At 47.4% G+C, this 27,596-nt stretch overlaps 1 protein-coding gene across 2 annotated transcripts in view; it reads right to left on the bottom strand.

The window, feature by feature from the left end:
• SCARF1 (scavenger receptor class F member 1) overlaps positions 1-27,596 on the bottom strand; it is a 103,594-nt gene that overhangs the window by 66,188 nt on the left and 9,810 nt on the right. For both annotated transcript variants that reach the window (XM_073670759.1, XM_073670760.1), the window contains exon 2: positions 15,909-15,970. In XM_073670759.1, coding sequence (XP_073526860.1) covers positions 15,909-15,970 — 62 coding nt within the window. The remainder of the gene's footprint in view (positions 1-15,908; positions 15,971-27,596) is intronic.

Below are 27,596 nucleotides of genomic sequence, written 5' to 3'. Positions count from 1 at the left end.
ACAAAAATACTCCTCCACACCTTGGGCTATGTTCACAAGTAGCATTTTTTATGCGTTTTTGCACGTTTGTATTGCTTTCAACCGTGACAAATGCATTCACCGGGAAATGTCATTTTAACATTTTACAACCTTATCTGGCCATGTGCTGTGTGACACATGCATACAGTGCTAAAAAGACATGGGAACAGCATGGGGAAGACCCCTGGAAGCATCTCTGACACCCAGGTCACTGCCTAAAAGTGTGCCCATCAGAAGTGATCCTTGCCGCATCAGAAGATGCAGACTTGCAACTATCCCCGTGCAAGTCCTTGTCCCAGGGCAGTGTTCAATTGTACCTCCCCCATAACTTGCAATACAAGCGCAAGTATGCAGCCTGCCACCCACCCACCCCCCAGGCTGCAATACCATACTGCTAGCTTGCTTGCACTTGAAATTGGGCCTTTTAGGCATGTGGAGGTGGAATCTGGCCACCACGTCATGGCTGCGTCGGTAGCCTGGTATTCATACTCAGTCCCCAGCCGCCCGGCGGCCGGGTGTCCACGCTTGGTCTCCAGCCGCCAGGGGGCGGCCGGGTGTCCATACTCAGTCCCCAGCCGCCCCACGGCTGGGTGCCCACACACAGTCCCCAGCCGCGTGGGGGTGGCCGGGTGTCCATAAACGGTCCCCAGCCGCCCCTATTTGTCCCGGTGCGCCTTATACACAAGCGCGCATACCAAAACATTACCTGTGCCCTCCCCAGTGCATTTAGTGGGAAGGACAGCCTAACCACAAACACGTGGACAAGTGAATGTGGCCAGGAATGGTCCATCTCACTGACACCTTCACACTGGGTTAATATTGTGGAAGCCGGGACACAGTTGGACACTGGGATGCAACACGTCCTCCAGACATAGAGGATTGCGGGTCCTGGGTCAATCAGGCTTCAACACAAAGTTCAGAAGGTAGACAGCAGCAGTGGTCGGCCTCCTACACAACGAGTAAATTATTCATGATCATGAGGCCATCCACCTCCTTAGCTTTCTGTTCCTTGGAATGCAAGCGCATATATGTGTAGCATCGGCGTCTCTGCCCCGTTCTAGGCAGAGACGCCGTCCCTCTCACCTCCCCGCTCCTGGCGCGGCGTCCTCCAGCGCTTCTCTCCCCGCTGCTTCCGGCACGCGCTCCTTCCCCGGCAGTGTGCTTAGGGCGCGCGCGCGCTCCCCCTCTCTTAAAGGGACCGCGCGCGCCGTCCTAAGGAGTCCCCGGCCAATTGCCGGAGGACCTCCCATATAAAAGGCACCTCCTCCAAAATGGAGGTGCCCGAGCAATGTTGTAGCACTGTTCACTACTCTGCTTCAGCCCTCAGGTCCCGTTGCCAGTTACCTGCCAGATACCTGCCAGATTCCTGCCAGTCTGCTGTCTAATTCCTGCCTGATATCCTGCTACCTGCCTGCTAGCCTGAGGTCCGACGGTCTGCCTTCCAACTTCTGTCAGTCTGTCTAAGGACCAGCCTGCCCGCTCACCTGGGAGCGCACATCTTCTACCTGCCTGCTTGCCTGAGGTCCGACGGTCTGCCTTCCAACTCCTGTCAGTCTGTCTAAGGACCAGCTTGCCCGCTCACCTGGGAGCGCTCATCTGCTACCTGTCTGCTAGCCTACCAGGAGGCTCTGCCGTCACGTGCTGTGACCACCCGCCTGTCCAGAGACTCCTGCCCGCTCACCTGGGAGCGCTCATCTGCTACCTGTCTGTTGGTCTTCCTGGAGGCTCCGCCGTCACATGCTGTGACCACCCGATTATCCAGAGACTCTCGCCTGCTCACCTGGGAGCTCACGTCTATCATCTGCCGCCACAGGTCGTACCAATCCTTTACCCAGAGACTGCCCCGGTCACTTGCCGTGACCTCCTGCCCGTTCATCCAGAGACTGCCCCGGTCACTTGCCGTGACCTCCTGCCCGTTCATCCAGAGACTGCCCCGGTCACTTGCCGTGACCTCCTGCCCGTTCATCCAGAGACTGCCCCGGTCACTTGCCGTGACCTCCTGTCCGTTCATTCAGAGACTGTCCCAGTCACCTGCTGTGACTGCCTGCCCGTCTACCCTGGTCGCCACCCGCTCCCTTACAAGGACCGCCCCCTTGTATAGTAGCTCAGAGGTTCCGCCTCCCAGACCCGTTACAGTTTGCTCGGGCCATGGAACCCGGTGGCACCCAAGCTCCCTCGCTCTCGGACCTGTGTCATGAACTGTCCGGTCAGAGGTCCCAACAGGAGTCCATCCTGGGTCACCTGCGGAATGTCAATTCTCGCCTGGACACTCTGACTGCTCTGCCTGCAACCACCGCCAGTGCCATGACTCGCAATCCGGCAGCTCCACTGCCCACTAATAACATGGTATCCTACCCCGGACCCCGGCTTTCTGCACCTCCTCGTTTCGGAGGCGACTCCGCTCAGGCTCGGGGCTTCATAAATCAGTGCACCCTGCACTTTGAACTCCTGTCTCACCAGTTTAACTCCGACCGGGCCAAAATTGCCTTCATCATGTCCCATCTCACCGGAGAGGCCCTGGCCTGGCTAAATCCTCTATGGGACAGAGGAGACCCCCTGGTGTCCGACTTGCCTGCCTTTCTCACGGCTTTCCGGAAAGTCTTCGACGAACCCGGACGGAAGACCTCATCCGCATCATCTCTGCTACGCCTCCGTCAGGGAAGTCTCACCGTGGGCCAATATGCCATACGGTTCCGTACCCTTGCCTCGGAGCTGGCCTGGGATAATGACGCTCTGGTTTCCGTCTTCTGGGAGGGTCTGTCCGGCCGTATTAAAGATGAACTTGCCGGTCGGGACATTCCTACCACTCTCGATGACCTAATAACTCTTGCCACCCGGATTGACCTGCGGTTCCAGGAGCGTGCCAAAGAGGTCACCCGTGAGAGGAGGTTTCCACGTCTAGCTCCTACTTTTCAGAAACCCGTCACTCCCTCCGTCTCTCCTCAGCTACACTCTCCTGAGCCTATGCAGGTCGACCAGAGGTTCTCGCCAAGAATCTCGCTGAGCCGAGGGAAGCTGTTTCTATTGTGGCAGTATGAAGCACTTCATCCGTTCCTGCCCGGAAAAGCCGGGAAACGCCAGTGTCTAGGACCACTCGGAGAGGTCGTCCTAGACAAAAGTAAGCCCTCTCCGTCTCTGACCTTACCGGTCTCTATTGCTTGGGGAGAAAACCTTCTCTTTGAACTCGCCCATCTGGATTCTGGAGCTGCTGGAAACCTCATCTCCCAGTCTCTGGTAGAGAGATACCATATTCCCACCAAGTCCCTGGCTGAACCATTGTCAGTCGCCTCCGTGGATGGAAGACTTCTCTCGGAGACCATCCTGCTCGTCACCGAACCCATAACCCTGCAGGTGGGAATGCTGCACTCTGAGGAGATCTCATTCCATGTGCTGTCCGGACTTTCTCACTCCCTGTTGCTAGGTCTACCTTGGCTCCAGACACATGAACCCGTATTGAACTGGCGGTCCGGTGAAGTACTCCGATGGGGTCCTGACTGCCATAGGACCTGCCTGGTCCCGGTCCGTCCACTTCGCCCTCAGCCTACTCCAGCTAACTTACCTGGTCTCCCGGCTCCCTACTGGCCCTATGCAGACGTCTTCGGTAAGAAGGAAGCTGAGACGTTGCCACCCCATAGGCCATACGATTGCCCGATCGACCTGGTACCTGGCACCACTCCTCCCCGTGGGCGTATCTACCCGTTGTCTGCAGCCGAGACCCGAGCCATGTCTGAGTACATTGAAGAGAATCTGGCTAGGGGATTTATCCGAAAATCTACCTCCCCGGCTGGAGCCGGATTCTTCTTTGTCAAAAAGAAAGACGGCTCGCTACGTCCCTGTATTGACTACAGAGGACTCAATCTCATCACGGTAAAAAACAAATATCCCCTGCCACTCATCTCCGAATTGTTTGACCGTCTCAAGGGCGCCAGGATCTTCTCCAAGCTGGATCTACGAGGAGCGTATAATCTGGTCCGTATCCGTCAAGGAGACGAGTGGAAGACGACATTCAATACCCGGGACGGTCACTACGAGTACCTTGTGATGCCCTTCGGTCTCTGTAATGCTCCCGCGGTCTTTCAGGAACTAGTCAACGACATCTTCCGTGACCTCCTGTACTCCTGCGTAGTGGTATATCTGGACGATATCTTGGTCTTCTCTCCGGATCTCCCCACACACCAGAGGGATGTTCGTCAGGTCCTGCTTAGGCTTCGGCAGAACCACCTTTACGCCAAATACGAGAAGTGCCTCTTCGATCAGACCTCCCTTCCGTTCTTGGGCTATGTCATCTCCCAAACAGGTCTGCAAATGGATCCCGAGAAGCTCTCTTCCGTTCTAAAATGGCCTCGTCCTGAAGGTTTGAAGGCGATACAGCGATTCCTGGGCTTCGCTAATTATTATCGTCTTTTCATCCCACACTTCTCGTCTCGGACTGCTCCCATATCTGCACTTACCCGTAAGGGGGCTAACCCCAGGACATGGTCGCCTGAAGCCGAGGAGGCCTTCCTTTCCCTAAAGAAAGCCTTCGCCTCTGCTCCCGTCCTGCACCGTCCGGACTGTAATAAACAATTCTACCTGGAGGTTGATGCCTCCTCCTCCGGAGCCGGAGCGGTGCTCACCCAGAAGTCTTCTACCGGGAGAATGGTAACGTGCGGCTTCTTCTCCAAAATCTTCTCCTCGTCGGAGCGCAACTACTCCATTGGAGACCGGGAATTGCTAGCCATCAAATTGGCACTGGGAGAGTGGCGCTATCTGCTTGAAGGGGCTCTCTACCCGGTAATTATCTACACGGATCACAAAAACCTGGCATATCTCCAAAATGCCCAGAGACTCAATCCTCGCCAGGCCCGGTGGTCGTTGTTTTTTGCCCGCTTCGACTTCATTCTTCATTTCCGTCCGGCGGACAAGAACGTCAAAGCTGATGCCTTGTCCCGGTCCTTCCTGTCCTCCGATCAAGAGGAGGAACCTACGCACATCATCGACTCCTCCAAGGTGATGAATGTGGCCCCCTTGGATCTGACTCGTCTTCCACCCGGTAAGACGTTCGTAGCTGTGCCAGATCGGGAGAGGGTTCTTCGCTGGGGACATTCTTCTAAACTAGCTGGCCATGCTGGCCAAAAGAAGACCTTCCAACTTATTACCCGGCATTACTGGTGGCCTACCCTGCGTAAGGACGTGGTAGACTTCGTCGTGGCCTATTCATCCTGTGCCCGTAACAGAGTTCCCCGGCATCTACCTGCCGGCCATCTCCTGCCCCTTCCCGTACCTGCTGCTCCTTGGCAACACATCGCTATGGACTTTATCACCGACCTTACAGTTTCTGCCGGTTGTACTGTCATTTGGGTTGTCGCTGACCGTTTTTCTAAGATGGCCCACTTCATTCCCCTGCCTGGTCTTCCGTCTGCACCCGAGCTGGCTAAAGACTTTATCCGCCACATCTTCCGTCTCCATGGTCTGCCCCTCCACATCGTGTCGGATCGTGGGGTTCAGTTCACCTCTCGCTTCTGGAGAGCCACATGTAAGCTGCTGGACATTACCCTGGATTTCTCCTCCGCTTACCACCCTCAGTCCAATGGTCAAGTGGAGCGGATCAATCAGATCTTGTCCAGCTACCTCCGGCACTTCGTTGATGCTCACCACTCGGACTGGGTGGATCTCCTACCATGGGCCGAGTTCTCTTATAACAACCATGAGAGCGAGTCCTCTTCCAAATCCCCGTTCTTTATAGTCGGTGGCCAACATCCCCGGATTCCACTTCCTGTCTCCGTTTCTGTGGACAACCCTGCTGCGGAGTCTCTTATCAGCGAATTTTCTACTATTTGGGAGAGCACCAGGTCCACTCTTCTTCTCTCCTCTGAGCGGATGAAGAGATATGCTGATAAGAGACGTCTGGATCCGCCCCAATTCCGTCCGGGAGACAAGGTTTGGCTCTCATCCAAACATGTGCGGCTCAAAGTACCCTCCTACAAGTTGGGTCCTCGATTCATCGGCCCCTTCGAAGTCCTCAGGCAAATTAACCCTGTGGCCTACAAATTAAAACTCCCGGCCACCCTACGGATCCCCAACTCCTTCCACGTATCTCTCCTCAAACCCGTTGTCTTTAACTTTTTTTCCAAAGATCCAGGTGCCCCTCCTGCTCCGGTTTCCGCTGATGACATCTTTGAGGTAGAGAGTATTCTGGCCTCCAAGAGGGTAAGAGGAAAAACCTTTTTTCTGGTAGATTGGAAGGGGTTTGGTCCTGAGGAGAGAACTTGGGAACCCAGGGAGAACATCAACGCCCCGCTTCTCCTTGAGAAATTTCTTTCTGACCAAAAAAAGAGGGGGCCTAAAGGGGGGGGTACTGTAGCATCGGCGTCTCTGCCCCGTTCTAGGCAGAGATGCCGTCCCTCTCACCTCCCCGCTCCTGGCGCGGCGTCCTCCAGCGCTTCTCTCCCCGCTGCTTCCGGCACGCGCTTCTTCCCCGGCAGTGTGCTTAGGGCGCGCGCGCTCCCCCTCTCTTAAAGGGACCGCGCGCGCCGTCCTAAGGAGTCCCCGGCCAATTGCCGGAGGACCTCCCATATAAAAGGCACCTCCTCCAAAATGGAGGTGCCCGAGCAATGTTGTAGCACTGTTCACTACTCTGCTTCAGCCCTCAGGTCCCGTTGCCAGTTACCTGCCAGATACCTGCCAGATTCCTGCCAGTCTGCTGTCTAATTCCTGCCTGATATCCTGCTACCTGCCTGCTAGCCTGAGGTCCGACGGTCTGCCTTCCAACTTCTGTCAGTCTGTCTAAGGACCAGCCTGCCCGCTCACCTGGGAGCGCACATCTTCTACCTGCCTGCTTGCCTGAGGTCCGACGGTCTGCCTTCCAACTCCTGTCAGTCTGTCTAAGGACCAGCTTGCCCGCTCACCTGGGAGCGCTCATCTGCTACCTGTCTGCTAGCCTACCAGGAGGCTCTGCCGTCACGTGCTGTGACCACCCGCCTGTCCAGAGACTCCTGCCCGCTCACCTGGGAGCGCTCATCTGCTACCTGTCTGTTGGTCTTCCTGGAGGCTCCGCCGTCACATGCTGTGACCACCCGATTATCCAGAGACTCTCGCCTGCTCACCTAGGAGCTCACGTCTATCATCTGCCGCCACAGGTCGTACCAATCCTTTACCCAGAGACTGCCCCGGTCACTTGCCGTGACCTCCTGCCCGTTCATCCAGAGACTGCCCCGGTCACTTGCCGTGACCTCCTGCCCGTTCATCCAGAGACTGCCCCGGTCACTTGCCGTGACCTCCTGTCCGTTCATTCAGAGACTGTCCCAGTCACCTGCTGTGACTGCCTGCCCGTCTACCCTGGTCGCCACCCGCTCCCTTACAAGGACCGCCCCCTTGTATAGTAGCTCAGAGGTTCCGCCTCCCAGACCCGTTACAATATGTAGTAGCAGCTAGGCCTGAGGTGGTTAGCGTTTTGGCGCATATTCTACCTCCTTCGAGGATTGCTGGATGTTTTCCTGCTACTATCCCAGTTCTATGACTCCCGTTAAAACAAAGCTTCAGGTGATGAATAATGGATGAGGTGGTGGCAAAGGAGAAAGAGCAGGAGGAACAGGGACCATTCACATCAATATCAGGCCAGCCAACCACACATGTCTTGTAGGATATGTTTCCGTACCAAAAGGAGCGGTTCAGCTACACAGTTATAAGGCATACAGTGAATGCAATGCCTACCAAAAATTTCGAGGCACTCCAATGCCCCTTGGAAGTGACATGGAGGTCAGAGGGCCTTAACTAAACCGTTTTTTCCATTTATAGCAACTGGGTCTCCTGTACACTGTTGGCCTAAGCAGGGAATGGAAGGCTTTCCAAAAATTATTAGGCACTGCAATGCCCCTTGAAACAGACGTGGATTACAGCGTATTAAAAATCTTCTACCCATTATTGGGGAGTGGGTCTCCCTTAGTGTTCGCCTATGCATTGAAAAGCAAAAGCTGACAAAAATTAGGAGGAAATGCAATACCCGTTGCAAGAGTCATGGAGGTTAGAAGTAATTAAAAACAACATGTCAATGCCCCTTGGAAGAGCTGTGGAGTTCAGAGTGGTTTAACAAGACGGTTTTAATGCCCCTTAGAAGAGACGTGGAGTTCAGAGTGGTTTAACAAGACAGTTTTAATGCCCCTTGGAAGAGATGTGGAGGTCACAGTAGCTTAACAAGATGGTTTTAATGCCCCTTGGAAGAGACGTGGAGTTCAGAGTGGTTTAACAAGACAGTTTTAATGCCCCTTGGAAGAGTGGTGCAGGCTACAGTGGAATAAAAAGACAATATCAATGTCCCTTGGAAGAGTGGTGGAGGTTACAGTGGAATAAAAAGACAATATCAACGCCCTGTGGAAGAGACGTGGAGGTCACAGTAGCTTAACAAGACGCTTTTAATGCCCCTTGGAAGAGTGGTGGAGGTCGCAGTGGAATAAAAAGACAATATTAACGACCCTTGGAAGAGACGTGGAGGTCACAGTAGCTTAACAAGACGATTTTAATGCCCCTTACAAGAGCCATGCAGTACAGCATATTAAAAAAATTATTCCCATTATTGGGGAGTGGGTCCCCCATAGTCTTTGCCTATGCCTTCCAAGCAAAAGCTGCCAAAAATTAGGACAGAGGAACTTGCAATGCTGGCAACATGGACCACGGTCACCCTGGTGGTATAGTGGTCGTGGAGGCTGAGGATAAGGAGAAGAGCAAAAAACAGCCAAAATGAGGAAGCGTATACCCATGTGTGGGTGTGAAGCGATGCATGGGAATACACCCCCCGAAATAACACAGTGGATTTGACTTTATGTTACTCTGCTGTCATTTGGTGGTGATGAGAAATCTGGCCCAATCCAGCCCTTGTTCATTTTGATAAGGGTCAGCTTGTCAGCATTGTCAGTTGACAGGTGAGTGCGCTTATCAGTTATAATTCCCCCAGCGGCACTAAAAACACGTTCCGATAACACGCTAGCGGCAGGGCAGGCCAGGACCTCCAAGGCATACAGAGTGAGTTCATTCCAAGTGTCCAGCTTGGATACCCAATAATTAAAAGGCACAGAGGAATCACGGAGGACGCTGGTACTCCCTCACCATCTTTTGAAACTTTCCACTCCTTGTGAGAGTACCCTGCGCCTCAGGGCCTGTAAGCTGGGCCGGTCTCAGAAAACTGTCCTAGAACATTGACAGTGTTCCCCTGCCTCTGCTGGATTGGAGTTGCGTCTCTCTCGCCTGTATGCCTTAGTTGGGCAGCGAACTGTGACCTCTGCTGCTACCGTGTTCAGATGGGATGCTCTCCTCCTCCTCCTCCTCTTCCTCCTCCCCCCTGTCCTCAGGCCACCCACGCTGAACCGACGGTATGACACTTGTACAGGTACTACCGTCTACAACGCATGATAGCAGCTCCTGTTCTTCCTCCTCCTCTCCCTCATTGTCCCCCAATGCACGTTGGGATGAGATGAGGCTGGGCTGTGTGCAATCGCCCGCTACGGCTTCTTGATCCATCTCATCATACTCTGGCTGCAATGCCTCCTCTTTAATTCTCTGCAGAGAGCGTTGCAAAAGACAGACAAGTGGGATGCTGACATTAATGATGGCGTCATCGCCACTCACCATCTTGGTGGTCTCCTCAAAGTTTGTCAGGATGGTACATATGTCAGACATCCAGGTCCACTCCTGAGGTCTTATGTGTGGAGTCAGACCTGAATATCGACGGCCTTGTTGCAGCTGGTACTCCACAACTGCTCTCTTCTGCTCACAAATCCTTTGTAACATGTGGAGGGTAGAGTTCCAACGTGTGGGGACATCACACACCAGTCGGTGTGCCGGAAGCTGCAAACGCTGCTGCAACACAGCAAGGGCGGCGGAAGCTGTAGCCGATTTGCGAAAATGAGCTGACAGGCGGCGTACTATCACAAGCAGATCTGGCAACTCGGGGTACGATTTAAGAAACTGCTGAACCACGAGGTTAAGCACATGAGCCAGGCATGGTACGTGTGTGATCTCACCTCGCCTCAGAGCCGCCACCAGGTTACGGCCATTGTCACACACGACCATGCCGGGATGTAGGTTCAGCGGTCTCAACCACAGATCTGCCTGCTCTTTCACAGCTGTCCACAACTCACAAGCAGTGTGAGGTTTATCACCTAAGCTTATGAGTTTCAGCACAGCCTGTTGCCGCTTGGCGGAGGCAGTACTGCAATGCTTCCAGCTTGTAACTGATGTGGTGATATCTGAGATGGAGGCTGAACATGAGGAGAAGGAGGAGGAGGAGGATGCGCAGGAGCTGTACACTGTGGGGGCAACTCTGACTGACATAGGGCCCGCAATCCTCGGTGTGGGGAGGATGTGTTCCGTCCCAAGGTCCGACTGGGTCCCGGCTTCCACTATGTTTACCCAATGTGCCGTCAGAGAGATGTACCGTCCCTGGCCACAAGCACTTGTCCACGTGTCCGTTGTCAGGTGGACTCTCCCAGTAACTGCGTTGTTGAGGGCACGGCAGATGCTTTGGGACACGTGCTTGTGTAGTGCGGGGATGGCACACCGGGCAAAATAGTGTTGGCTGGGGACCGAGTACCGAGGAACGGCCACCGCCATAAGATTGCGGAAGGATTCCGTCTCCACCAGCCTAAAAGGCAGCATTTCCAAGGCAAGCAGTCAAGAAATGTGCGAATTTAGGACTGTGGCCTGTGGGGCGTTAGCTGCGAATTTCCGCTTTCGTTCAAAGGTCTGGGATATGGACAATTGAACGCTGCGGTGGGACGTGGACGTTGATGCTGTTTCTTGAGAAACTGCCATAACAAGTGAAGACTGAGAGGAGGGGGCATCTTTACATGCAGTATGGACAGGGGATTGCCTTGCACACACAACAGGGGGTTCTATTGCACGCACAACAGTGGAAGAAGCAGTGGTGACACCCGCTGACACTGGTCGTGGACCCTGGGTTTCGCCCCACAAAGTCGGGTGCTTTGCTGCCATGTGCCTGATCATGCTGGTGGTGGTCAGGCTGGTAGTTTTGTCACCCCTGCTGATGCTGGCATGGCAGGTGGAACATATGGCCTTTTTGGGGTTATCAGCAGAGTCTTTAAAAAAATTCCAGACTCTGGAAGACCTACCGCTTGTACTGGCAACGTCCCTCGTGTTGGTGTTATGGGGAACGGTTGCCTGCCTTCTGTCTGCGGCCACCACACTGCTTCTTCCTGCCTGTTGGGGTACTCTGCCTCCCTCCACCTGTGTGCTGCTGGCCTCACTCTGCATGTCCTGCTTCCACGTTGGGTCAGTTACTAGATCATCCACCACCTCCTCCTCTTCCACTTGCGCACCACGATCCTCCTCCTCACTTCCTGGCAATTGTGTCTCGTCATCGTTCACCTCTTGTGACAGATTGCCAACGTTGACTTCCTGTGGCCGTGGCTGTTCAAATATTTGGGCATCGCAACATGGGATCTCATCTTCCACCACTTCAAGCGTATCAGGTGAGGGGCCCAAATATGGAAATGGACCAGTGAACAGCTCTTCAGAGTGTCCAAGTGTGGGATCACTTGCTGTCTGACGACACTCGGCATGGTGGGAGGAAGGAGCATCAGGGTGAGGAGGAGTATGCGGTCGAGACTCACGGCTACTAAGAGTTGACCGTGTGGAAGACAGACCGGAGGTGGTGGTGCCCAGGTAACTGGAAGTATTGTCTGCTATCCAATTAATAACCTGTTCACACTGATCAGTTCTCAATACTGGTGTTGTTCTGTGCTTCCCTAGTAATTCGGTCAAGAAGTGGGAGCGAGATGTGGCTGTTGGTTGTGGCACATTTTCACCTTGGTCACGGCCCCGTCCTCTGTACGAACCATCACCAGAACGTCCACTTCCACGTCCCTTGCCACGCGCCTTGCCCATTGTAAATGAAGTAAAATAGCTTACACTTGCACTATCAATGGAAAAAGGGTAATAAAGAGCAGATTAGAACCGTGGAAGAGGAAAACCACAGTTATTGTTTACTGGGGTATACCACACTTTTTTAAATAGAGATATTTGCGGCTGAACAGTGAGCGACACACTCAAACTGCTTTTTTTTTAGATACCAAAGGCCCAAAACAGGATAGTACAGCGATTTGACCCGTGGAACTGCGAAACCACACTGGGATGTCGGGCCTACACAAGACAACAGATATATTTTTGTGTCACAACAGTCAGGAGACACTACTGTTTTTCTTTACGGAAAAAACTACCAAAACCTGAATAATAGAGATTTTTTACCGTGGAACAGCAAAACCACAGTTATAATTTACTGGTGTATACCAGGCTTTTTAAAATACATATATATTTGCGGCTAAACAGTGAGCGACACACTCAAACTGTTTTTTTTAGATACAAATGGCCCAAAAGTGGATAATACAGAGGTTTGTACCGTGGAACTGCAAAACCACACTTGTATTTCTCGGGCCTACACCAGACTATTTTCAACAGATATATTTGTGTCTGAAAAATCAGGGAGACACTATTTTTTTTTTTTTTTTACAGCAAAAAATGCAAAAAGCAGGATAATAGAGATTTTTTACCGTGGAACAGCAAAAGCACACTTCTGTCTCTCTGGCCTACACCAGACTATTTTCAACAGATATATTTGTGCCTGAAAAATCAGGGAGACACTATTATTATTTTTATACAGCAAAAAATGCCAAAAACAGGATAATAGAGATGTTTTACCGTGGAACATCAAAACCACAGTAATAATTTACTGGTGTATACCAGGCTTTTTAAAATATATATATATATATTTGCGGCTGAACAGTGAGCGACACACTCAAACTGTTTTTTTTAGATACAAATGGCCCAAAAGTGGATAATACAGAGGTTTGTACCGTGGAACTGCAAAACCACACTTGTATTTCTCGGGCCTACACCAGGCTATTTTCAACAGATATATTTGTGTCTGAAAAATCAGGGAGACACTATTTTTTTTTTTTTTTTACAGCAAAAAATGCAAAAAGCAGGATAATAGAGATTTTTTACCGTGGAACAGCAAAAGCACACTTCTGTCTCTCTGGCCTACACCAGACTATTTTCAACAGATATATTTGTGTCTGAAAAATCAGGGAGACACTATTTTTTTGTTTTTTTACAGCAAAAAATGCAAAAAGCAGGATAATAGGGATTTTTTACCGTGGAACAGCAAAAGCACACTTCTGTCTCTCTGGCCTACACCAGACTATTTTCAACAGATATATTTGTGTCTGAAAAATCAGGGAGACACTATTTATTTATTTTTTTTACAGCAAAAAATGCAAAAAGCAGGATAATAGAGATTTTGTACCGTGGAACAGCAAAAGCACACTTCTGTCTCTCTGGCCTACACCAGACTATTTTCAACAGATATATTTGTGTCTGAAAAATCAGGGAGACACTATTTTTTATTTTTTTTTACAGCAAAAAATGCAAAAAGCAGGATAATAGAGATTTTTTACCGTGGAACAGCAAAAGCACACTTCTGTCTCTCTGGCCTACACCAGACTATTTTCAACAGATATATTTGTGTCTGAAAAATCAGGGAGACACTATTATTATTTTTATACAGCAAAAAATGCCAAAAACAGGATAATAGAGATGTTTTACCGTGGAACATCAAAATCACAGTAATAATTTACTGGTGTATACCAGGCTTTTTAAAATATATATATATATATTTGCGGCTGAACAGTGAGCGACACACTCAAACTGTTTTTTTTAGATACAAATGGCCCAAAAGTGGATAATACAGAGGTTTGTACCGTGGAACTGCAAAACCACACTTGTATTTCTCGGGCCTACACCAGACTATTTTAAACAGATATATTTGTGTCTGAAAAATCAGGGAGACACTATTTTTTTTTTTACAGCAAAAAATGCAAAAAGCAGGATAATAGAGATTTTTTACCGTGGAACAGCAAAAGCACACTTCTGGCTCTCTGGCCTACACCAGACTATTTTCAACAGATATATTTGTGTCTGAAAAATCAGAGGCACACTTTTTTTTTTTTGGGGGGGGGGGGCACCAAAAGGTTAATAATATGGGTATTTGTACATTGTGAAGGAGGAAAAAAAAAAGAGGATTTAGATAAAAAAAAAGGATTTTTCCTGGCCCCCGGGACCTGGAGCTAAGTCCAGCAATTTCAGCAACAGGAGCAGCACACAGGACTGTAATGCAGCGTTTGCTGGTATAACCACTGCGTCTCCTATACAGCCTGCCTGCCTGCCTGCCTGATATACCTGGGATGGATATTAGTCCTGAGAAGGACTGTTTGTTTGTTCTGGCAGCCTTTACAGACCCTACACTAACTATTTTGCAGGATATATCTCTCCCTAAATCAGCAGCACTGTCCCTAAACTGTCTGATCCGGAGCGACTGTGTCCAAGATGGCGGCGCCCGGTTTTAAATACTCGAGGTGACGCCGTGCGGCCAGCCAATCACTGTAATGCCCACAAACAACATGGCTGCGGCATTACAGTGACTGGCTGGCAATCCCTGCATGTTCATTGGCTCTGTAAAGAGCGCCAAACATGCAGGGCGGAGACCCGAGCTCCCGCCCGAGTAACCCGGAAATGCTCGGTGCTCGCCGAACATCCCGAGTAGCGTGATGCTCGGGCGAGTACCGAGCAGTGTCGAGCATGTTCGCTTAACACTACTGATTAATTGAGTCTGTGGACAGGAGTCTTTTATACAGGTGACTATGTAAGACAGCTGCCCTCAATGCAGGTAACGAGTTGATTAGGAGCATCTAACCGGTCTATAGAAGCCAGAACTCATAATGGTTTGTAGGAGATCAAATACTTATTTCTCACTGCAAAATGCGTTTTTGGGATATTCTATCACTCAATGTTAAAATTAACCTACCCTTAAAATTATAGACTGTTCATGTCTTTGTCAGTGGGCAAACTTAGAAAAACAGCAAGGGATCAAAGAATTATTTCCTTCACTGTATATATATTTTCATCTTTTGCGTTTTAAAAATTACAAAAAATAAAATGGGCCGATGCAAAAGTTTGGGAACCTTGCCCATGGTTATTAACTAGTAGCACCCCATTTTGAAAGTATCTCAGCTTGTAAATGCTTTTTGTAGCCAGACAAGAGTCTTTCAATTCTTGTTTGAGGGATTTTCATCCATTCTTCCTTGGGAAATTCTTCCAGTTCTGTGAGATTCCTGGGTCCTCTTGCATGCACTGCTATTTTGAGGTGTAGCCACAGATTTTCAATGATGTTCAGATCAGGGGACTTTGAGGGCCATTGTAAAATCTTTTGCGGTAGTCTATTGTGGATTTTGATGTGTTTAGAATCATTATCCATTTGTAGAAGCCATCCTCTTTTCCACTTCAGCTTTTTTACAGATGGTGTTATGTTTGAATCAAGAATTTGTTGACATTTCATTGAATCCATTCTTCCCTCTACCCGTGAAATGTTCCCCGTGCCATTGGCGGCAACACAACCCCAAAGCATGATTGATCCATCCATCACCCAAACTGTGATACTTTCAAAACGGGTGCAGGGTGCACAAACTTTTGCATTGGCCCATTTTTCTTTTTGTAATTTTTAAAATATAAAAAATGATTAACATATTTTCCTACATATAAAGGAAATGTGTCATCTTTAACTGTAGGCCTTTTAGAGATCATTTCATCGTCAACTTGCGCAACTGATTACAATAACAGTAATTTTGACTAGGGGTGCCCAAACTTTTACATGCCATTGTAGAAAGTATTACCGTGTAGATCAAAGACCGAATTTCTGTGAGAACATGAAAGGTATTTCATTATGACAGATTCTCTTTAATAATTATGAGGACTGAGCATTTTATTCCAGACAGTAGTAATGACCACTAGCACACATTAAAATGAATAAAGTTATTCTGCCAACTTTTAAGGATGGACTGTCTTACCAGCTGTGCACTCTCCTCCTTCCTGTTTCCAGCCTGGGCAGCACACCAGCCCTTCAGTGACACTAAGGGAAGGGAGAAGCAGGAAGTCGATTAGTTTCATCATTTTCTTTTAGTGACATCCTGAAATTGACTCTACGCAGATGGTGTGCAAACTGTGCTAAGAAACTGTGTTAAATGTAGACTACATTGTTGCATCCATCTGAAAAGATAGACACCGCTGAAGAAAGCAGATACAGAGTCCATTTGAAGTCTGTTTGTGCCTCTGCACTCTATCACTCAGTCAAAGGTTTCATCTTAACCCCAGTTCTCAGACTCCCCATGGACCCGCTGCACATGCGGTGTAAATATGTGTGCCCCGAGTGCTACATAATGTATGAGGTAACTCATCCCTCTATATCACTGCTCTAGTGATATCCCAAGAAAACATATATGGGTACAAGTTAATAGTGCTCTGGGGTATACTGCAAGAGCTAGACTGACCTGTACAACTGAGCACAGTCCGCAAAAGAGAGGATGATAGATCCGTCATGTGTGAGTAACCCGCTGCCTCATACTACTATATAAAGGAGACACTATGGAATCCTGTGACATCCCTGAAGAAGGACAGTGCTTCCTTCCAAAACGCATAGTACATTTTTTGATCTCTCCTATGATCTCCGTAGTTTTGCAGTGACGTCACTGAGGCAGTGAAAACATTTGTTTTTGAGAGACCCCGCGCTCTCAATGCTGGTCACAGTGTTTGACCAAACTTCCACCCTCTAAAACCTCTGGATTCCTTCACCACGACTGACGGAACGCGGACTCTTTCGCTGACTATGTGCAGGTATACAGGACAGTCTAACAGCATATCCTGAACCAGTATTAACTTATCCTCATTGGTGATATAGAGGGGTGGTTTACCTAATACATTGTGTTAAGCTCAGGGCACAAACTGAGTCAGTGTAAACTTTTATACTTTTGATATTACTTTATGAATGAGTACTCTTATGGCCCACTGCCACCTAGGAGAGCGTGGATTCCTATCATACACTCACCACCAATCAGCGGTCTTCCGATTGCCTGTTTAGACAGAGTGACAGTGCTTTTGATGCACACATAACCGTTAATAGATCAGTATGTTATTGTTCTTGGCAACACATGTCCTGTTTACACAGGATGATGTGCTGCCGGGAACGATAATTTTTAAGCAAGCTTAAAAATAACTTTAGTTAGATATATAATAAACGCACACAAAGATAGGCACCAATGCTCCTACAATAAAAGTGAAACTGTAGCAGGATAAGGTGTGTCTGCATACACCCTATATGACGTATAAAGAAGAACCAGTATACAAATAACTCCTGTGCAAGAGTCTAAATGAAGAAAACGGCATAACATTTATTGCATAAATATACACCAACCTTAGTTAGTATCTTAGTGGTTTGTAGGTCCGTACTGATAAGTGAGTCCAAAACTGGTGTCCTGGGTTAAATTGTAGTAAGATGGTATTTCTGATATACACTACCGTTCAAAAGTTTGGGGTCATTTAGAAATTTCATTATTTTTGAAAGAAAAGCACATCTTTTTTCAATGAAGCTAACTGTTAGAACCTTGCTCTTAGGTTTTTTTTCCTTTGCTGGTCACATGACCTTGTTGGCCTATTTAAGCCTGCTCCGCCCTTCTGGCTTTGCTGGACTTCATTGTATAACTACTTTCTAGCTAGCCTGTACTCTGTATCTTACTCTGTTAGTTTGCTTGGTCTACGGACCTCTATGTTCTATATATTTTGTTTGTTCGTCTGCCTGCTACTATTTCTGTTAGGAGGTGTCCCATATTCCTCCCAGTCCTTAGTACTTGTAGGGATTCCTTCCCCACATCTATAGGTCTCCGTACAGACTAGCTTAGGTCTTTAGCAGGTCTGATCACAGGATCAGGTTCCCTGTTACATCGTAGGGATTCAGCTGAGTTCTATCGTAGGGACAGATCTCCTCTCTTTCCTTAGCTCTGGTAGCAGAACATAACAGTAAGTCCAGCCTGCAAATTCTCTAAGGAAAGATTTTTCTGTTCCATCATGGTGTCGGTTCAGGATTTGGCTCATCGCCTGCAGGGACTCTCTCTGGAGGTGGCCGAGCTCCGTCAGCACGTGAGTAACTGTCCTGGAGCACATTTCTTGGAGCCTAAGGTATGTTTGCCGGATTTATTTTTTGGTGAACATCGAGAATTTTTTTCATTTAAAAATGCTTGCTTATTGTATTTTCATTTGAGACCCAAGTCCTCTGGGGATGAATCCCAGCGCATAGGGTTCATAATGTCACTTTTGCGCAAAGAGCCTCAGGAGTGGGCCTTTTCTTTGCAACCTAGTGATACATGCTTCAGATCAGTGGATAGTTTTTTTTCTGCTTTGGGACTATTATATGATGATCCTGACCGTGTTGCATCAGCTGAGACTGAGTTGAGACGTTTGAAACAGGGATCAGGTAATGTGGAAAAATATTGTACTCATTTCCGTCGTTGGTCTACTCAAATAGGGTGAAACGATTCTGCTCTGAAAAGTCTATTTCTTGCTGGGCTCAGTGAAAGGGTTAAAGACCTGCTAATTGCTTATCCTACACCTGAAGATTTGCAACAGGCTATGCAATTAGCTATACGGGTGGATAGGAGACTGCGTGCAAGGGTTAATGAGAGCAAATCCTCTGCTATGTCAGTTTCTGGTTATGAGAATGTGTGTACTAACAGTGGTGAACCGATGGAGATTGGATCGGTGGCACCTCGCTCTCAAGAAAAAGACCGTCGATTTTCTGAAGGCTTGTGTTTCTATTGCGGAAAATCTGGTCATTTGATTAAAGGCTGTGAGCTTCGTATGAAGAAAGAAAAAAAAATGGTCAGTCATGCCCGTATTGCCTGTTTAAATTCCAAGGGTGTATTTTTAGCTGCTTCCACGATTGCTCAGGAAAAATTAATGGAATTTCAGGTGTTTGTTGATTGTGGGTCTACTCTGAATGTAATTGATGGGGGATTCTTGGAAAGACTCAATTTAAAACCCGAACCTTTATCATCCCCCATTGCTGTGGTTTCTGTGGATGGTTCCCCTTTGAAGAATATTACTCTCAAGGTCTGTGAATTTCCTCTCACTATTAATGGTGTTCACCATGAGAAATTGGATTTGGTAGTTTTGAATAACTTGCCTTCTCCAGTAATATTGGGATTGCCCTGGTTAAAATTTCACAATCCTGTACTGGATTGGTCTACCAATGAAATTAAATCCTGGAGCCATAAATGTTATGACAAGTGTTGTAACGGGCGTATTGCAGCTTTGGATAGGGGAGAATTGCCTGTTCCTATTCAGGATTTTTGGAGAGTTTTTTCTGAGAAGGAATCGCAGGTTTTGCCTCCCCATAGAGACTATGATTGTTCTATTGAATTTGTCCCTGGAGCGACTCTTCCTAAAAGTCGTTTATTTAACCTTACTATTCCTGAGAGGAAAGCTTTGGAGGAATACATACAGACAAGTTTGGCCGCCGGTCACATTAGGCCCTCTAAGTCTCCTGTGGCGGTTGGATTTTTTTTTGTAAAAAAAAAGGACGGCGGTTTACGTCCTTGTCTGGATTTTCGTGAGATTAACAAAATTACTGTACGCAATCCTTACCCACTGCCATTGATTCCTGATCTGTTTAACCAGTTAATGGGGGCCAAGTGGTTCTCTAAAATTGACCTTAAGGGGGCATACAATCTGTTGCGCATGAAGGAGGGTGATGAATGGAAGACTGCTTTTAACACTCCTGTGGGTCATTTTGAGAATCTGGTTATGCCTTTTGGTCTTACTAATGCTCCTGCATTTTTTCAGAATCTTATTAATGACATCCTGAGACCTTTGATCGACAAAAATGTGGTTGTGTATTTGGATGACATTTTGATTTATTCGCCGGATCTGGAGTCTCATTGGCGGAGCGTACGTGAGGTATTACAGTTGTTAATGGACAATTCGCTTTTTGCTAAGCTGGAGAAATGTGAGTTCGCTGTACAGAGAATTAGTTTTTTGGGTTACATTATCTCCAGCGAAGGTTTTGAGATGGACCCGGTTAAAGTTCAAGCTGTACAGGAATGGCCTAGGCCTATTGGTTTGAAATCGATACAGAGGTTTTTAGGTTTCGCCAATTATTACAGAAAATTCATAAAAAATTTTTCTAGTATTGTCAAACCTCTGACCGATCTCACCAGGAAAGGTGCTGATGCGGTTCAGTGGTCTTCTGAGGCCATTGAAGCTTTTGTGTATCTCAAGGAGAGGTTCACCTCTGCCCCCATCCTTATGCAGCCTGATGTGACTAAGCCGTTTTTGGTTGAGGTTGATGCTTCCTCTGTGGGGGTTGGCGCAGTATTGTCTCAGGATAACGGGGATGGATTACATCCCTGTGCCTTTTTTTCAAAAAATTTTTCGGAGACTGAACTGAATTACGATATTGGTAATCGGGAATTATTGGCTATTAAACTCGCATTTGAACACTGGTGTCACTTCTTGGAAGGTGCGGAATTTCCCGTTCAGGTTCTTACGGATCATAAAAATCTGATATATCTTGATGCTGCCAAGCGCCTGAATGCCCGTCAGGCTAGGTGGGCACTGTTTTTCTCGCGGTTTAATTTCTCCGTTACTTACATCCCTGGTACTAAGAATGTTAAGGCGGATGCCTTGTCTCGCAGTTTTTCTCCCATAGTCGGTGCTGAGAAAGAGGAGAACATTTTACAAGAAGGTGTTGTGATAGCTGCTTTGGACTCCGTTTTGGAAGATGAGATTCTTAAAGCACAGGAGAATGCCCCATCTAACACTCCCCATGGGAGGTTGTTTGTGCCTGGGACCTTTAGGAGAGATTTATTTGTTGAGTGTCACGAATCTCGGTTGGCAGGTCATCCCGGAATCTCTGAGACCAAGAGACTGGTGGGTCGCAGTTTTTGGTGGCCTGGATGGCAGAAGGAAGTCATTAAGTGGGTGCGTCAATGTACTATATGTGCTAGATCTAAGTCCTCACATACTCCTGCTGCGGGGTTGCTTTGTCCTTTGGAGGTTCCCAGTGCTCCTTGGACACATTTGGCTATGGACTTTATAACTGACCTTCCCCCCTCTGAGGGTTTTACTGTCATCTGGGTGGTCGTGGACCGTTTTAGCAAGATGTGTCACTTGGTTCCCTTTGTCAAACTGCCCTGCGCTAAAACTCTCGCTAAGGCCTTTGTCAAGGAAATTGTCAGACTTCATGGCGTTCCTACTGACATTGTTTCTGATAGGGGTCCTCAGTTCGTGGCTCGTTTTTGGCGTGCCTTTTGTGACAGGTTGGGAGTTCATTTATCGTTCTCGTCCGGATATCATCCTGAATCTAATGGCCAGACAGAAAGGAAAAAACAGGATGTTGAGCAGTTCTTGCGTTGTTTTGTGGCAGACAATCAAGAGGGGTGGTCTGAGTTTCTGCCACTTGCTGAATTTGCTCTGAACAATCATACATCTTCTTCTGCTGGTTGTTCGCCTTTTTTTTGTTGTTCTGGGAGACATCCGTCGTTTGGGTCATTCTCCAAGTTGGGATCTGCCGTGCCTGAGGAGGAGAATTTTTCCGGTGATTTGGAGAGAGTTTGGACGGATGTGCGTGGTAATCTTCAGGAGGCCAACAGAAAATCTAAGGACTACTTTGATAGGAAACGACAGGAGGTTTTGTTCGCTGTTGGTGACATGGTTTGGTTGTCCTCTAGGAATCTGCGGTTGAGGATTCCTTCTAAGAAATTGGGTCCCAAGTTTGTAGGGCCCTTTAAGGTGCTTCAGGTTGTCAACCAATCTGCTGTTAGGTTGGAGGTTCCTACCTCCTGGAGAATTAATCCGGTATTTCATGTCTCTCTGTTGAAAAAAGCTGTTGTATCGGATTGTGACGCCTCTGCCTCTGTTCCTCCGGTGGTGGAGGACGGGGAATATGAAATTTCTCGCATCCTTAACTCTAGACTGTATAGAGGTAGTTTGCAGTATCTTGTGGCCTGGAAAGGTTTCGGACCCGAGGATAACTCTTGGGTGAGGTCGGATGATGTTTCCGCGTCCAGACTTATCAGAGCGTTTCACAGGAGATTTCCTGATAAGCCTGGTTCTAGGGGATCCGGAGGATCCTCTTAGAAGGGGGGGTACTGTTAGAACCTTGCTCTTAGGTTTTTTTTCCTTTGCTGGTCACATGACCTTGTTGGCCTATTTAAGCCTGCTCCGCCCTTCTGGCTTTGCTGAACTTCATTGTATAACTACTTTCTAGCTAGCCTGTGCTCTGTATCTTACTCTGTTAGTTTGCTTGGTCTACGGACCTCTATGTTCTATATATTTTGTTTGTTCGTCTGCCTGCTACTATTTCTGTTAGGAGGTGTCCCATATTCCTCCCAGTCCTTAGTACTTGTAGGGATTCCTTCCCCACATCTATAGGTCTCCGTACAGACTAGCTTAGGTCTTTAGCAGGTCTGATCGCAGGATCAGGTTCCCTGTTACATCATAGGGATTCAGCTGAGTTCTATCGTAGGGACAGATCTCCTCTCTTTCCTTAGCTCTGGTAGCAGAACATAACACTAACATTAAAGGAATCAGAAATACACTCTATACATTGTTAATGTGGTAAATGACTATACTAGCTGTAAATGTCTTGTTTTTATTGCAATATCTACATAGGTGTATAGAGGCCCATTTCCAGCAACCTCCACTCCAGTGTTTTAATGGTACATTGTGTTTGTTAACTGTGTAAGAAGGCTAATGGATGTTTAAAAAACCCTAGAAAACCCTTGCACAAGTATGTTATCCCAGCTGAAAATGGTTTGGCTGATTTGAGAAGCTATAAAATTGACCTTCCTTTGAGCTAGTTGAGAATCTGGAGCATTACATTTGTTTGTTCTATGAAACTCTCAAAATGGCCAGAAAAAGAGAACTTTCATGTGAAACTCGACAGTCTATTCTTGTTCTTTGAAATGAAGGCTATTCCATGCGAGAAATTGCCAATAGACTGAAAATTTCCTACAACGGTGTGTACTACTCCCTTCAGAGGAGAGCACAAACAGGCTCTAACCAGAGTAGAATGAGAAGTGGGAGGCCCCGCTGCACAACTGAGCAACAAGACAAGTACATTAGAGTCTCTAGTTTGAGAAATCAACGCCTCACAGCTCCTCAACTGGCAGCTTCATTAAATAGTACAAGCAAAACGCCAGCGTCAACGTCTACAGTGGAGAGGCGACTCCGGGATGCTGGCCTTAAGGGCAAAGTGGCAAAGAAAAAGCCATATCTGAGACTGGCTAATAAAAGGAAAAGATTAATATGGGCAAAAGAACACAGACATTGGACAGAGGAAGATTGGAAAAAAGTTTTATGGACAGACGAATCAAAGTTTGAGGTGTTTGGATCACACAGAAGAACATTTGTTGCTGGAAGAGTGCCTGACAACATCTGTCAAGCACGGTGGAGGTAATGTGATGGTCTGGGATTGCTGTTGTGCTGGTAAAGTGGGAGATTTGTACAAGGTAAATGGGATTTTGAATAAGGAAGGCTATGACTCCATTTTGCATCGCCATGCCATACCCTGTGGACAGCGCTTGATTGGAGCCAATTTCATCCTACAACAGGACAATGACCCAAAGCACACCTCCAAATTATGCATGAACTATTTAGGGAAGAAACAGGCAGCTGGTATTTTATCTGTAATGATCTCAACCCCATTGAGCTGCTTGACCGTATGGTACGCAAAAAGTGCCCATCAAGCCAATCCAACTTGTGGGAGGGGCTTCAGGAAGCATGGGGTGAAATTTCTCTAGATTACCTCAGCAAATTAACAGCTAGAATGCCAAAGGTCTGTGTGACGCCCTGCAGCTGCAGGCTGTCACAGCACTCCTGGGTGTTACACAGACGGATTCTCCCCAGTGGCCTCAATACATGCAGACATCTCTACCCAAGTCCACTAGATGGATCCCTGACAAGTATGCAGATACTGGGGGGTGGAGTTTAGCTAGGGAGCTAGTGCAGTGAGTTCAGTTTGAGTTGAGTGGAGACAGAGAGAGGAACCAGAGAGAGCAGGCTGCAGTCTGTGTGGCTGAAGGCCAGGCTAGGCCCCAGGCTGTGGGTTATCCTGGCCAGTGAGGGCCTAGAGTGGGCCAGAAGGCAGGAGAGAGGAGTAGAGCCATCTGGGACAGAGGGACCATAGAAGGTTCGTCCCAGTCGCAAGCCGGGCACCGGGCCCGTGCCTATTGGGATCTCTATGCCCAGTAGGGAATCCGGAATACCGAGGAGGATTTTATATCCCTCGGTCCACCCGTGAATAGCGCATATTCAGAGGATTAGGTACCACGAAGGCCCCAGCGTCCAGGGATAGTGGTAACCAGGGGAAAGCCTTCGCCGCCAAGCAAGACGGGTGAGAGAAACATCAAGGAAGCTAGACCCTGTTCCAGGCAGGTCAGAAGCTCCAGGGAGAGAGACAGGAAGATGCAGACAAGGAGGCCTTACACCCGCTCACTGGGGAGCAAGTCCAGAAGTGCGCACCACCTATAAGTACCCCGGACCGTACCTGACTACCATCATTAGTAAAGGTACTGAAGCGAATTCCTGTGTGCGTGTCTGTTCTTCCTCTGACCCGGCTGGGTCCCCTCTCTCCTGCATCCCTTCACACCATCCCTGCTCTGGGGGCCTGCTCCACCTGTGGGGAGCAGAAACACCTCAGCTGCCATCCCAACACCCCCGGAGGTCTGAAGCAGCGCTGGTAATCATTACCAGGTACCACAGGTGGCGTCACAAACTGTTTATTTATTTTATCCAAGTTCCAATCCCCCTTTTTTTTGGTTGACCGCCCTGGGCCACGGACCGGGCCAGCCACTGTGACATATCCCCCACCGGCATCCATAGGCCCGGCTGCCGAGTACCTCATTGCCCTGGGGGCACATTATCTGCAATGCTGTAATTGCTGCAAAGGGAGCATTCTTTGACGAAGCAAAGTTTGAAGGAGAAAATTATTCTTTCAAATAAAAATCATTATTTCTAACCTTGTCAATATCTGGACTATATTTTCTGATCATTTTGCAACTCATTTGATAAATAAAAGTATGAGTTTTCATGGAGAACACAAAATTGTCTGGGTGACCTCAAACTTTTGAACGGTAGTGTAGGTAAGAAGTATCCAAATTTTATTAACATTTTTCAATTATTATATCAATCTCATTATGGACCCTTTTAAAGATACTTTTGGGAAGGCATAATACTGGTCTTCTTCAAATATATATTTCAGATTAGCTATATAATTAGCCTTTTTTATACATCTTTTTATTTGTTTTAGCATTTTACTTTGTATAGAAATAACTATTTTTTTGCAGGACAATAAGAATAGGCATATATTTATTTCTATTTATTTTAAACAGTGCTCATTGAAAGTGTGAATTTCCAATATGATCACAATGATAGTGAAGAGAATCCAATGGAATGATTAGTACCACAGCTATACTAATTGACAGCCACAAGCAACTATTTAAGGAGTCTAGGTGAAGCACTGACTTATCCCTGAGGAATAAAAGCATATCTTAGATGAAACTTGGTCCATCCAGACTTCTGTAACTCTCGGTTACTGCATAGCGCTCTGTCTTCGTAACTTATCCATCATACAATAGCTTTAGGTTGGCTCCAAATTTATTCTGCAGCAGGACATCGACCCCAAACATAGAGCCAATAACATTAAAAACTATCTTGAGCATAAAGAACAAGGAGCCCTCGAATTGATGATATGGCCCCTATAGAGCCCTGATGTCAACATCAAGTCTGCCTGGTATTACATGAAGAGATTGAAGGACTTGTGGAAGCCTACATCCACAGAAGATCTGTGGTTAGTTCTCCAAGATGTTTGGAACAACCTCCTTGTCAAGTTTCTTCTTATACTGTTTGCAAGTACATAGTATAAGTATACCCTAAAAGAATCGATGCTTTGATTATGTTTTGAGGCGAATTGTGGTCACACCCAATATTGATTTGATTTAGATTTTGCTTTTCTCTTTTGTTCATTTACTTAGCATTTTGTTAATTTATAAAAATAACCTATTAACACTTCTATTTTTGAAAGCATTCTTATTTTGCAGCATTTTTTTCACACCTGTCTAAACCTTTTGTACAGCACTGTACATATAGATACTTTTTAGTTTTGCCATGTACTATAACTAATAGAAAATCCCAAGAAGCCCTATATTTTAGTTTGTAATCAAAGCCCAGATCTACAACTCTAACAACTTACTTTATAGTATATTTTAGAAAAGTAGTAGACTGTAAATAAGTCCTGACAACCTTCAGGACGTCTATCTAAGATTGAAGAAGAGGTTTTTGCAAGGTAGGTGTTTTTTATAAAATGACTGGTTACATACAGTGGGTACGGAAAATATTCAGACCCCTGTAAATTTTTCACTCTTTGTTTCATTGCAGCCATTTGGTAAATTCTAAAAAGTTCATTTTTTTCCCTCATTACAGTACACTCTGCACCCCATCTTGACTGAAAAAAAAACAGAAATGTAGAAATTTTTGCAAATTTATTAAAAAAGAAAAACTGAAATATCACATGGTCATAAGTATTCAGACCCTTTGCTCAGTATTGAGTAGAAGCACTCTTTTGAGCTAGTACAGCCATGAGTCTTCTTGGGAATGATGCAACAAGTTTTTCACACCTGGATTTGGGGATCCTCTGCCATTCTTCCTTGCAGATCCTCTCCAGTTCCGTCAAGTTGGATGGTGAACGTTGGTGGACAGCCATTTTCAGGTCTCTCCAGAGATGCTCAATTGGGTTTAGGTCAGGCCTCTGGCTGGGCCAGTCAAGAATGGTCACAGAGTTGTTCTGAAGCCACTCCTTTGTTATTTTAGCTGTGTGCTTAGGGTCATTGTCTTGTTGGAAGGTGAACCTTCGGCCAAGTTTGAGGTCCAGAGCACTCTGGAAGAGGTTTTCATCCAGGATATCTCTGTACTTGGCCGCATTCATGTTTCCTTCAATTGCAACCAGTCGTCCTGTCCCTGCAGCTGAAAAACACCCCCATAGCATGATGCTCCACCACCATGTTTCACTGTTGGGATTGCATTGGTCAGGTGATGAGCAGTGCCTGGTTTTCTCCACACATACCGCTTAGAATTATCACCAAAAAGTTCTATCTTCGTCTCATCAGACCAGATAATCTTATTTCTCATAGTCTGGGAGTCCTTCATGTGTTTTTGAGTAAACTCTATGCGGGTTTTCTTATGTCTTGCACCAAGGACAGGCTTGCGTCGGGCCACTCTGCCATGAAGGCCCGACTGGCGGACGACTGCAGTGATAGTTGACTTTGTGGAACTTCCTCCAATCTCCCTATTGCATCTCTGGAGCTCAGCCACAGTGATCTTGGGTTTCTACTTTACCTCTGTCACCAATGCTCTTCTCCCACGATTGCTCAGTTTGGCTGGACGGCCAGATCTAGGAAGACTTCTGGTGGTGCCAAACTTCTTCCATTTAAGGATTATGGTGGCCACTGTGCTTTTAGGAACCTTGAGTAATGCAGAAATTCTTTTGTTACCTTGGCCAGATCTGTGCCTTGCCACAATTCTGTCTCTGAGCTCCTTGGGCAGTTCCTTTGAGCTCATGATTCTCATTTGGTTTGACATGCACGGTGAGCGGTGAGGTCTTATATAGCCAGGTGTGTGCACTTCCAAATCAAGTCCTATCAGTTTAATTA

The sequence above is a fragment of the Phyllobates terribilis genome, unplaced genomic scaffold (assembly GCF_046119375.1).
Source record: "Phyllobates terribilis strain yellow unplaced genomic scaffold, ASM4611937v1 Scaffold_2__4_contigs__length_985480577, whole genome shotgun sequence".
Taxonomy (NCBI): domain Eukaryota; kingdom Metazoa; phylum Chordata; class Amphibia; order Anura; family Dendrobatidae; genus Phyllobates; species Phyllobates terribilis.
This window is presented reverse-complemented; position numbering and strand designations above follow the sequence as displayed.